Genomic DNA, 12,496 nt, shown 5'->3' with positions numbered 1-12,496 from the left:
GCGTGCGCCACTTCTGTCACCATCTTTATTTCTGCCACCCTCTCCTTCCTCCCCGTTTCTGCTTGCTTGATTACTAAATCAATGCTTTAAAGTGTGCGAACAGCGTATCTCTGGCACAGCATCTGAGCACGGCTACCCACTGATTCCTTGGCCAAGAAGTGTGTGTGCGTGCGATCCTCACACACACATCATTCCATCTGTCCCATCTCAACCTGTGCTGAAGTACAAGCACCAGGCAAGCTAACTAACGAGAGCCTTCCACAACCATCTGTCGCAGTCTCTGCCGCAATCTCGTCTTCCTCTTCCTCCTCCTACTCTTCATCCCACCATTTGGACACACTGCATGTACACACACACACACGCACACACGCACACACACGCGCCAATTTAGTTTTGTGTATTGTTTGCTGAATGCTAACGTCAGCCTTGTTTTGCCGCCCAAAGCGTCATTTTCACTTCGAGCCACTGTCACGTCCCATCGGAAACGAGAGTAGGACCCAAATGCAGGAACTCGGAAGACGCAAGGTAGTTCAAGAAGAGACACGTTTATTATATGCAGAGGTAGGGGATCGAGCAGGCAGCCCGGTGCAGCAGCGGTAGTTGGGACGTCGGGCGAAGAGAGCAGATGAGCGGACAGGCAGGAGTCGGTACACGGGAGAACAATCAACGCAGGCAGAAGTATCGAAGGAGTCAGGCTTACGGGGATGGTCGGAGAACGGACGAAGGTCGGTACACACAGGTTCAATCGGGGATACCGGAGCACACGAATGGGACATGAAGATCATACGAACTGGCCCCGGCCAGTTGTCATCGCGGTCATATGAATCCATAGCATAATCAGGCTGCATGAGGCGCAGGTGTGCACCTTCCAATCAGCGCAACCGCGGACACCCGCCCAGCCCAGGCTGGAGCGGCAGGATCATGACAGCCACGCTTAACGGACACTTCAAGTTTTACAGTTTTTTTCCCCCACAAATCCTCAAAGATCTTTTGTGTGTTCAGAATATGTATGCCACGGTTCGGTCAAACTACCCAAAGGATCAACAATTACGCCACGATTGTCATTCTAGTCTTGTGCAGTTCAAGTCCAGTGAAGATGGTTCCAAAGGCAAGAGATAAACTGAGAGCGTGGCACTAGCTTGAAGTGGGCCGGAAGTTTTCGGGGCCGGAAAAGTTTCAGACAAAGGTTGCGTTTGTGTTTTGGAGAAGCAGTGAAGGTCATCTCATTTAGACACGAAGCATCTCACTGCCATTTGCAGCCTACGGACTACGCTGTGATGGAGAACATGCATCAGCAAAGCGACGGTGCAAACGCTGCCAGGGAGGTGTGACACAGTCAACACAAACACACGGAGCGGGGTGCGTTTGTGGTTTTGCTGCACGCCGCCCTTTAAGCACTCCCAGAAATGGGAGTGCGTACCTCCCGGAAGAGAAATTGTCATTTTCCTTGCGTCCGTCCTCACACTCCTCCCCGCTCCTTTCTCCACACTCCTTTCAGGCCTTTGATAGACGGGCAACGTGAGGAAATGGAGAGGATTTGGAGCCGTGTGTGATTACAGGCCGGCAAGGACCTACGAAAGAAAGGATCAAACGTGGCCCCGGTGACCTTGTGGCGGGACGAGAGGAGGGTGGGGGTCGGCGGAGGGGTCGTAGCGGCGAGATGCGGGGAAGCTAATCCTCCCCAGGTGTTGTGCCAGCCCGGCCCAGTGGCACGGCGGACTCCCTCCCTCCTCCTACACGGAGCCCCTTCAAGTGGGCGTCGAGCGGGCGGGCGGGTGGTCTGCAGGTGGCCGTCCAAACTCAACGACAATAGCGACAATGTAGGCTAATCCTGAAATATTAATGCCTTTGAATGTGCGTGTGCACCCGCAGTCCCCTGCTGCTGGCCACACATTAAAAAAAAAAAAAAAGAAAGATATCCGATCCTCGCATTTGCCCTCGCCAGCGCCACTGATGTTTTTATGCATGCGTCACTCATTCATTCAGACGGGATCAGTCACAAAGGGTCGAGGCGCGCTGTCGCAGAACGGATGCCAGGCACTGAAGGAAACACATATTCATGGGCTTTCCATTGTGCGCGGATAGAGTGTCAGTCCAGTGAGGGAGGAAAAAAAAAAAAAAGGGGCTCGATAATGAGGCCAGTGTTCCTACAGGGAGCGCATCAATCCAGCGGGATCGAATCAAGCCTTTTAATTGCTTTGCATCGCGTTCAAATCCCCGACACGAGGATTGGCCGGTGTTTTTTTTTTTTTTTTTTTTTCCATTTTGCGTCGCCACAATTATGTTTGTGTAACCAAGAGGCATAAATGATGTTGATGCTGAACATTAATGAAGGCATACGTCCTGTTTATGACGCGTTGTCTCTCTCTGCAGGACCGAGTCTGTGGCGGAAAAAATGCTGACCAACTGGTTCACCTTTCTCCTCTACAAGTTTCTCAAGGTAATGGAAAGTACTTCAGAATCATCATTTGAATTACGTCAATGTAACGTGAAACCGTTTCCCCTCTTCTGCTTGATTTAGTTTTTGTCGGTTGTTCGAATGAGACATTCCTCATTTGATCTCATCAATGCTGGTGAATTGAAGTCATGTGTGGCAAATAGTCAAATGCTCTCCGCAGACCGATCGAGTGTCATATACAATTTTTCCTTTTGAAGCCAGCGCTTGTGATCATATCTCTCCGGTCATGTGCCGTTCTCCCGTAGTCTCAAACGTGATGTATTTTTCCAAATATGACCTCGACACCCTGCGCGAGAATTCGTGAGGGTTCGACCGCGTTGCTAGGTGCGCGGCGCGCCTGCGAGGAACGACGCGTTTGGAAGTTTGTCTCCAGCGATGTGATGAGTCCAAACTTTGTGCAGGAGTGCGCGGGGGAACCACTCTTCTCGCTCTTCTGCGCCATCAAGCAGCAGATGGAGAAAGGCCCGATCGACTCCATCACGGGAGAGGCACGCTACTCGCTTAGCGAGGACAAGCTCATAAGACAGCAGATCGACTACAAGACGCTGGTGAGGAGGAAGGGATCAGCAAGCCCACGTCACACACACTGTAGGTCTACGTATGTATTTTGGTGACTGGTAGCTGACCATCTACGTGTCATTGGGGGGGGGGGGGGCTCAGGTGGTGAACTGCATTCACCCGGAGAATGAGAAAAGCCCAGAGATTCAGGTGAAGGCGCTCAACTGTGACACCATCAGCCAGGTGAAGGAGAAGATCCTGGACGCCATCTACAAGAACGTGCCGCACTCGCACCGCCTCAAAGCCTCTGACATGGACCTAGGTACGACTGGCGTCTCGACGACTAGTCGAGAAGATGAGAATCACTTAGTTAAACTTTAGTTAAAATCGTGGTCTTGGAGTTATAAACGAAAAACATTTGTGTCTGATCTGAAGAGCACATCTGCAGAGGAAGTCCACAGCATCGTTCCAGAATTAGCTCCATAACTGTGCATGCATGTGAACATTTGTAGCTAGCTTGCGCTGGCGCACCAAATGCTGCCCCAGCGTGCTCGACAATAATCGGCATGAAGTTGTTGTTTAACGTTAGTCGAGAACAAACAGAAGCAGAGTTACACATGTGCGCGCACACACAACGATCGTATGGGGTGATAAGGATAATGGGATTGTGGGGGAGTCTCTCCTGAGACAGATCGGTCATGAATGTTGTTATCCGACTGCCTGTAAAGAATTTTTTGGGGGTTGGCGGGGGGGGGGGGGGGTGTTCTCCCTTTGATGCAGTTGCCTGCAGAGCCGAGAACAAAAGAAGGCAGTGGCTTTTGTCACTGTGAGAATATGTTGCTGCACAAACTGCAGAATAAGATACTTTCCCAGAAGTCTACTTGTTCAATTGTACAAACTGCACACAGCGTACGTGAATTGGCGTAATCCAACTTTTCTCCACGTTTGAGTTTATTCTTTCATCTATTCTTCTTGCTTCCCACGTTTGCTTCACTGGGATTTGGCAGTTGACAGGCACTCATTTCCATCTTGATGGGAAGATCTTCTGTGACGATTCAAAATGTAATATGAACAACAACAACGGGACATTCTGCTGAATCCGCTCAATCCTCCACAGACGGACCGCGGTGATTGGCAGTATATATATATATTTTTTTCCCTCGCCATGGACTGGGGAACGAGGCGTTTAGCTTGCATACCTGTTGATTTAGCGGACGCGTTCTCATTTGTCGTCGTCCCGCATTTGGGTTTTCAGAGTGGCGTCAAGGCCGAGGTCAGCGTGTGATCCTGCAGGACGAGGACGTCACCACCAAGATCGAAGGCGACTGGAAAAGACTCAACATGCTGGCCCACTATCAGGTAACCCCTCCCTTTGTGGCCCCGTCGAGCGTCTATATAATGGGAGCATGTCTGAAGGTTGAAGAGACGCGGGAATACAAAGATCTGCCTCCCTCGCTTCCCCTCCCCTGCTTTCACTCGATATCAACATTGCAGATTGAGTGAAATAATGATAGTATCTTAATAATCTGGCACGCACAAAAAGGCCCCGGGTGCTTATTCCCTGTCCCATCCAGCCAAACAATGATAGAGATCACTTCAATTAACCCTGCAGTGCGGCTACTCGCATTATTCACAACGCTCTCACGCTGCGTGTGTGTATGTTTGTGCAGGATCCCAGTTGTGTTAATTGAATCCAGTTCGGATGAGCTGGGAGCTGACATGGCGTCACACGTTTACACACACGCACGCGCATTCGCGCAATACTCGCTTCACACTTTACTCATCCCCGAGAGGAGCGCGTCACAATTAAATAGAAACGTCACATGGGCCTGCGCTAAACTGTCAATCATCAGTGTGGATGCGGGACGGAGGTTTAATCACATATTCCGACAATAATTCACGGTGTTTATACATGAATTGCGTCTGTAAATTTCCGATTGTGTTCTGTAGGTGCCCGACAATGCCGTGATGGCCTTGGTTCCCAAGCAAGTGACAGCCTATAACTCGGTGAACAACTCCACTGTGTCCCGAACGTCTGCAAGCAAATATGGTGAGTTTCCGCATCCGTGGGCCAAAAACGACAGGGGGCGCTCACACACATTACAGTTGTACCTTGACGAATGAGTTGTTTGAGTCGGCAGCAGTACAATACAGTGCTATTTTTCCTTCATTAAAAGCAAGTCATATTTATCTAGATAGAATCGCAACGGAGTCTCAAAAGGCTTTAGAGGCCCACTGTTCGTGAAAATCAACAATATCCCTGGTCTAGAACCCTTGATCCAAGCAAGGAACAACTCGATAAAACAGGGGAAGTGGCAGTAAAACAGGCCAAAGTACACGGCAGGGGAGAAAGACTCATTAAACAAACTTTATTAGGTGGGGTGAAATTAATTTCCAAATCATTTCAATGGGCAAAATTCAAGCTATGTCGGGATGTTCCTAGCTGACCGTTGCAGGCATTTCGCAGTGTACTCTGCTCGGCTCGTACTCGGGAACTCGGCGCACATCAGACGCGGTGCAGTATTGGCGCGTGCGGCCTCGACGCCAAAGCCCAAAAAAACGCGAGCCAGGAAGAGTGTGATGGTCGTTCTTCAAAGGCGAGTGCCATCCAATTTGTCTCCAAATGTTGCTGGAGAAATTTGATGAGGATGCATGAAAACACCAGAAGAATAAAACCGGGATCCAAATAGTTCCCATCCCAAACTTCTCTCACAGACTTTCTGCAGGTATCTCCTCCGTCTTTGCCTCTCGAGAGCGATTGATTGCGCACGAAAAGCCGGTGATCAATTTCCACTCACACTGTGTCAACATTCAGTGAGCCGTGTGTTTTGGAAATGTCATGGCCCGCTCCGTCCGCCGGGTGGGCGCCTCGTATTTTACCTCTTCGATTTTGTGTCAGCCGCTGTCTCATCACCACCACAAAGATGAAGATTTAACCACTTTTAGAGGGTGGGTGGGGAAGGGGGGGGGGTCACACTTTTTATGCTTTAATATTGAAATGCTTTCCATTTGGTGGTTCGCCCTCTCCCAGAGAACATGATCAAGTACACGGGAAGCCCCGACAGCCTGCGCTCGCGGACGCCCATGATCACGCCCGACCTGGAGAGCGGCATCAAAGTGTGGCACCTGGTCAAGAACCACGAGCACGGCGACCAGAAGGAGGGCGACCGCGGCAGCAAGATGGTCTCCGAGATCTACCTGACCAGACTTCTGGCCACCAAGGTGAGCCCTCCGCTCGGCCTGACCCCCATCCGGCGTTCCCGTGACTCCGGAAAAGCCTCGCCCTCATTTGCATCTTCATTTGCGGGAATCATCTCCTTGGAGAGGATTATTCAAATGTATTCTTGCTCTCCTCCCTCGAGGAGGCGAGATGAGAGAGAAAGTTGATAGTTTAGTAGTTTTGTTTGTTTTTCTCCTCTCTCGACTCGAGCGTCGACAAGGCATCCTATCAAAAGAGCTCAAGATTAGAGGCTGTTTGAGGTTTTTCTTGCACTAGAAAAGACAATAATGGGAGTCTCTCCGAGCGGGCCTAAGCACGAGAAACCATACGGTGTTTAGCCCACCTCGAAATGTTTGAACACCCAACTTTCGCGTTTCCAGATTCATCAGTGAGTGCAGGTTTGCGCTCAGCTGTAAAATGACGAGATGGACTGAGCCCACTTTTAGTTCTCAGTGGATCTTTTATGGGAGTATTTTGTGCGCCTGCTACACTTGTGATATACTTGTCAAAGGCTATAAACATACACGAAAAAAAAAACAAAGAAGACAGCGAGTGACAGCTTTTATTTTATCGGGGCTCATTTTCGACATGTACGGCACCTGGTGCCGCCGCTGTAACGGTGAGCGCGCGTTTCGCCGCCGTCGGGGGAACAAGAGCAGCCGGCGGTGATGTCTGCCGACGTGCGCTCTCGAGATGGAGGACGTGAAATGTCATTGCCGCGGCGCCGCACGCCCGCTATACGTCACGTCCGCTTGTCAGATAATAGTCTGGCAAAAAGGGCCCGTGGGCTTGATCCAGCGAGATACGGTTCGCTCCGCATGATGGGCGGGGGAAAAAAAGAAAGCTTGAGGATTACAATTACAGTTAGGATTGCCCAGAGGCGGGGAGAGTAGCCAAGTAAGGGTACTGTAATGTTACTTTAGAGTACGTTATATGACTCAAGTCAAAATAAAGAGTAAATATTTACTTCAGTAAGTAAAGTGTAACTTGTGAATCATTTCTGATTTAAGTAAAACAAATCAAAGCATGAATGTCAAATGGAAAAAAATAACAACACAAGCATAAGGCCTCTTAGAAACTATTTTTTTATTAAATTAAATGAAGAAGCTGTTTGCTGTTCATTGTACCCGAGTAGAAATATCGATTCTTCTTCACAGAAATACTCAAACAAATGTAAAAAGCGCGGTGCATCCAAAGTACGCCGACATGTACAATTTATCCAAAATGTTACTTGAGTAAAAGTCGCGTGTCTCTCCCCACCTCTGTGCTTGGCCGGCAAACAGGATTCTCTCCTTCCTCCGATTGGCGGCGACACTCCAGCCCAATTTGGATTTGATGTTCATTTCTATTAGGAACCTCTGTCTTTTCATTGCATCCCACTCGCTCATTCCACAAGAGGATTAGATTCCAGCGCCTCTTCTTCCTCTTCCTGTCAAGTCACCGACATTAAATCAAATGAGGGTCAACCGTGGTGCGCACGCGGGAGGTTTAGGAGGTGCCCCGCCCGTTCGCGAGAAGTTGTGAAATGTCAATCGACACGTCGTCATGCAAGCTGTCCAACACGCACGCTTTCTGTACAGGGCACGCTGCAGAAGTTTGTGGACGACCTCTTCGAGACCATCTTCAGCACGGCGCACCGAGGAAGCGCCCTGCCGCTCGCCATCAAGTACATGTTTGACTTCCTGGACGAGCAGGCCGACAAACACAACATCCACGACCCGCACGTGCGGCACACATGGAAAAGCAACTGGTGAGCGTAAAAGGCCGTCCAGGGTTTGCCCGGGATGCGGTCGCCGAATTTTGGCCGGTGTCACCGCAAGGCTTAATAGCCATCGGCCATCTTAGAGGCGAGCTGCCAACAATCTCCGTTGGCACACATTTTCGGGCCGGAACTCCCCGCGGAAATCTCCACGGTCGCAAATGTACGATTAATCGTAAAATGCGCTGATGAACTGGAGGGCGGCGAGGGGTTAACTGAGCTGTGAAGGAGGGGAAATAATGAAAAGCGGCAAGTGGACTCAGTGGGAGTTCAACACACACACTAATATCTTATTAGCCTCCTGACCCTTTGCCAAAGATCCCAGCATGCTTCACTCACATGAATATGAATGACAAAACCACTATTGTAACGCCATTATTAAGATTTCCATAGACATGTCTCCCGACGCATCAAAAGTCATATCAAGCTACAATTGATGTCTTACAATAGTACACAGTGTACATCGTCTTATCACAAATTCTCCAGCACATTGTCGTACGTCACAATACCGTATTACAAATGTCATTTCCAGCTATGTCGATTTTTGCTGCGCAGCTATTTTCTCGACTCTAAACATTACATAATATTGTAAGCCGCAGCCAGGAAGAAAGCAAATACTAATCTCGCGTTGCGTTCATTCGACTGAGCCGACGTCTACATTACGAGACGTTCGTTCACTCGTTCGGAATCTGATCCTGGCAGCTGATATTTAAACGGAGTGTGCAGACGACAGCCATCTAATATCTCGAGAATTTACCCAGCATGAAATCACCGCGGACAAAATTGTGATTGATGATGCATGGGCACTATGACGTCGCTGCTTTTGAGCGAACGGGATCGTTCGAAAGAACTCGTAGAAGGGGGCAGCTGGGCCGGCTTAGCGGCAGCCTAAATATCCCTCTTATCCCCCGCACCTAATCCCTCTAGATTCTTTGCTTCGATTAATTTTCAAGTCATAATGCAGACTTTTACTTCCTGTGGTCCAAATCCTCTTGTGCTAGATTGTCCATCTTAATAGCTTTGTGGGCGTGGATGGGGTGGGTGTCGTCGTCCCCCCCCCCCCCCCCCGCACCGTGATTGCATTTCCTGGATCAGCTGCTCTGTTTGGGTTTTTGCCACGTCAGCTGAAAGTGCGGACGATTGTGAAGATGTGGTGATCCAAGTCGCCCGCGGCCCCTCGTGATTCATTTTGCCCCAAACGGCCGTTGTATGTCTTTCTTATTGCTGGACAGGCACAAAATAGGAGACGGCGATTACAAATCCAACTCACCGTTACATGAATTGTCATCGGCCGGTCTTGTGTTCTTGCAGCTCCTCGATCTGCTGTAGTTGCTGGACTAATGTAGGGGCGTCATCATTTTTTAACATTTTTTTGGTCCTTTTCCCCGGCAGCCTACCTCTGCGTTTCTGGGTGAACGTGATCAAGAACCCTCAGTTTGTGTTCGACATCCACAAGAGCAGCATCACCGACGCCTGCCTGTCTGTGGTGGCCCAGACCTTCATGGACTCCTGCTCCACCTCGGAGCACCGCCTTGGGAAGGACTCGCCCTCCAACAAGCTGCTGTATGCCAAGGACATCCCCAGCTACAAGAGCTGGGTGGAGAGGTGAGCTCAGGCCCGACGCCGCGTTTTGATTCCGTCTCCATCCGACAATTTGAGAGATTGTAATCTACGGGGCGCCGAACACGTTGTAGGCATGATGTGAGAACCTTGCGGTCTGAAACCTTTCCAGCGCGTGCGTGCGTGAGAGAGAATATACTCGCAGTCATTTGTCCAAACGAGACTTCTATTACATTGACTTGTCTGAGGGCGCTCAGAAAGACTCGTGAATAAAAGATGGCGACGCAGCGTGAGTTATTCATGCGTCGGCAGCGTCGGCGGGTGTGTGTGTGCGCGGTTCGGCGGCGCTCTCGTTTGTCACGTGTGTTGCGGTCCCGGGGCCTGCCGGGAAAGTGATTTACTGATACGTGCGTCCAGGTGCGAGGGCGCTGATTCATCAGACACGATGCCAAAGGGTCACGAGTTGAGGAGGGTCAGACGTTAGACAGGAACTAGTCGGACGCTGCAAAGGTTCCAAGTAGCTCCGGGATGTTGCCGTCATTAATTTGGAGAAATTACGCGAGGTGGGTTGCAGACACGACGACACTTCCCGCAAATTTGATGGCCCGATTTGATGGCCTCCACCAGAAGTAAACGCCGCGGCGGCCATTAAAGTCTTTTGTTTACAAGTGCGCCGGCGTATGGGTCAGCACTTTGGCGAAGCGTACTTTTTACAGCCCTTTGTTTGAATTACAAGTGGATCGTTGCTGTAAAATCGTTTCGTATCCACTCCCCACCCTCAAAACAAAAACAAAAAATGCTTGTCGGTTGTCTAATAGAACGTTTTTTTGCCGCAATATATTAGTTGTTCAGTATGTAAAACGGGTTGTACTGTTGGGTGCAGGGTCGTAATTGTCACTTCAACACAAACAATGTGGAGAAAAGGAAGAGGAAGGCCCTCTTCTTCTTTTATTTTTCATCACGCCATAGTATATGTCATATAATACTGTCACTGTCAAGAGCATTTTAGCGCCACAAGCACGCCGCAGTGCACACAGACAACACACGGGTGTTGTGTGCAAAATGTCCACAACGACCATCACCCGCCATCCCGTCAAGACGTCTGGCGCACACCGCAGCCCCGAAGCGCCCCCCCCCCCCCCCCCCCCCGCCCCCCTCTGCAAAAAAGGGCCGCGCTTGTCCTCCAGTTGGATGGGGCTGCGGGATTTCAATATGCAAATAGGCGGTTATAATTAACATTGCTGATGGATGCACCACAGCTGCTGCTGACTCCAACCAAGTGTGAACGCGCGCTGCGGCGTTCAAGGTTGAAAGCCTCCATGTTGTTTTGCGTGCGTGTGTTTGCAGGTACTACTCAGACATCAGCAAGATGCCAGCCATCAGCGACCAGGACATGAACGCCTACTTGGCCGAACAATCGCGCATGCACATGAACGAGTTCAACAGCATGAGCTCGCTGAGTGAGATCTACTCCTACGTGGGCAAATACACTGAGGAGGTTTGTGCGCTTTCGCGTGCCGACGCGCCGCGACACAGAGAAAGAAAGTTTCTTTCGGCTTGTCCCGTTAGTGGTGGCCGCCGCGTGACATCTCAGATGAGCGCTCATATTTGTTCGGCACGGTTTTTACGCCGGATGCCCTTCCTGACGGAACACCACTTGGGGAGTAGAGACCCCAGTGAGATACGAACTCACGACCCAGAATGACCATAATAAAATAAAAAACATTTATAGATTTTTTCCCTCCCACAAGCTTTACATGCATTAAAAAACGCTTTGTAAAGTTCCCCAAATAAGAGGCCAAAATTATGTTTTTCAGGGTTTGAGCCCTCATTCACACAGAATGGGAATTACCATAGACGGGCTACTAACTCACTCACCGCTTTTACTCAGTCATGTATTCTCAATCCTCTGCGAAAAAAAAAGGTTTTTCGTGTGTCTGCTTGATTATATTGAATAATTGAAGATTCAAAAAAATGCAAACTGTTGCGTGGACGCGACCGGCGACAGGCAGAGGAACAGTCGAGTCACTTTTCACACTTTTTGTGTGTCAGATTGTCTGCGCACTGGAGCAGGACGACGCGGCCAGGAAGCAGAGGCTGGCCTTCAAGCTGGAGCAGGTGGTGGCCTTCATGACGTTGGAGAGCTGAGGACCGCATTTCCCAGGGTGCACTGGGAAGAAGACGCATCCAACGACCTCCCCCCCCTTCCTTCCTTGGCCCGACCGACCGCCCGTCACCGTCCACACTCTTGTCCGACACCGAGCCGTGCCTGAGCGAAAACCTGTTCCTCTTTTGGTTTTTCTTTCATTCCTGCTTCCTCGATTGAAAATGTTTTTGTCCCTCATCCACTGCTGCATACAGACACAGAAAAAAAAAGAAAAATTACATTTTTAGGTTGCCTTCGAGAATTTACTGACAGGTAAAATTCTTTCAAACTTGGAGAAGAAACGACAAATGGACGGCGGTTCGAGATCTCTTCTCCAGTGAAAAAGACTGCGCCTGACGTGGATCAATGCAAATGTTGTGTTTGGTTTTCTCTCCCTTGTAGCTGGATTTGCGGATAAGATTTTAGAGGTTAAGGGCTGAGGAGGGCGCTGACGATGCCGCAGAGCCCCCCCCCCCCCCTATTCCCACAACCCCCGACATTAGCACACCTTTACTTGCATTAGCTTCCATCCGGCTAAAAAAAAAAACAAAAAACAAAAAACCTTCTCCTCCACGAAGCCCCGCGCGACCCGAGCGGGCTCCTCTGTAAGAAGCACACAAAGATGACAACTTGTGTATGTGGTATGAAAGCACACACACACGCACGCACACACGCACGCACACACACACACCATTCAACAATATCCTGGGACGTGTGGACATACAAAGTTGGTCAGCCTAAAAACCAAAGGAGCTTGACATTTTCAACACAAAAAGATGTATTTGTCAAGTGCCACAGAGGAACACGGACAACTGCAACAGCGACAAAAAACAAAACAAAAAACACTAAATAGAC

At 49.8% G+C, this 12,496-nt stretch overlaps 1 protein-coding gene across 3 annotated transcripts in view; it reads left to right on the top strand.

Annotated features, from left to right (window-relative positions):
- The window catches only part of plxna4 (plexin A4), a 117,232-nt gene extending 105,546 nt beyond the window's left edge, over positions 1 to 11,686 (top strand). For all 3 annotated transcript variants that reach the window (XM_061806458.1, XM_061806459.1, XM_061806460.1), the window contains 10 exons: positions 2,374 to 2,440; positions 2,860 to 3,006; positions 3,119 to 3,278; positions 4,212 to 4,315; positions 4,907 to 5,006; positions 5,988 to 6,178; positions 7,757 to 7,926; positions 9,328 to 9,540; positions 10,843 to 10,993; positions 11,548 to 11,686. In XM_061806458.1, coding sequence (XP_061662442.1) covers positions 2,374 to 2,440; positions 2,860 to 3,006; positions 3,119 to 3,278; positions 4,212 to 4,315; positions 4,907 to 5,006; positions 5,988 to 6,178; positions 7,757 to 7,926; positions 9,328 to 9,540; positions 10,843 to 10,993; positions 11,548 to 11,643 — 1,399 coding nt within the window. In that variant the 3' untranslated portion in view covers positions 11,644 to 11,686. The remainder of the gene's footprint in view (positions 1 to 2,373; positions 2,441 to 2,859; positions 3,007 to 3,118; positions 3,279 to 4,211; positions 4,316 to 4,906; positions 5,007 to 5,987; positions 6,179 to 7,756; positions 7,927 to 9,327; positions 9,541 to 10,842; positions 10,994 to 11,547) is intronic.
- The last annotated feature ends 810 nt before the right edge of the window (positions 11,687 to 12,496 follow it).

The sequence above is a fragment of the Syngnathoides biaculeatus genome, chromosome 20, assembly GCF_019802595.1.
Source record: "Syngnathoides biaculeatus isolate LvHL_M chromosome 20, ASM1980259v1, whole genome shotgun sequence".
Classification (NCBI taxonomy): domain Eukaryota; kingdom Metazoa; phylum Chordata; class Actinopteri; order Syngnathiformes; family Syngnathidae; genus Syngnathoides; species Syngnathoides biaculeatus.
Note: the sequence above shows the minus strand (reverse complement) of the source record. Positions and strands in the feature narration are given on the sequence as shown.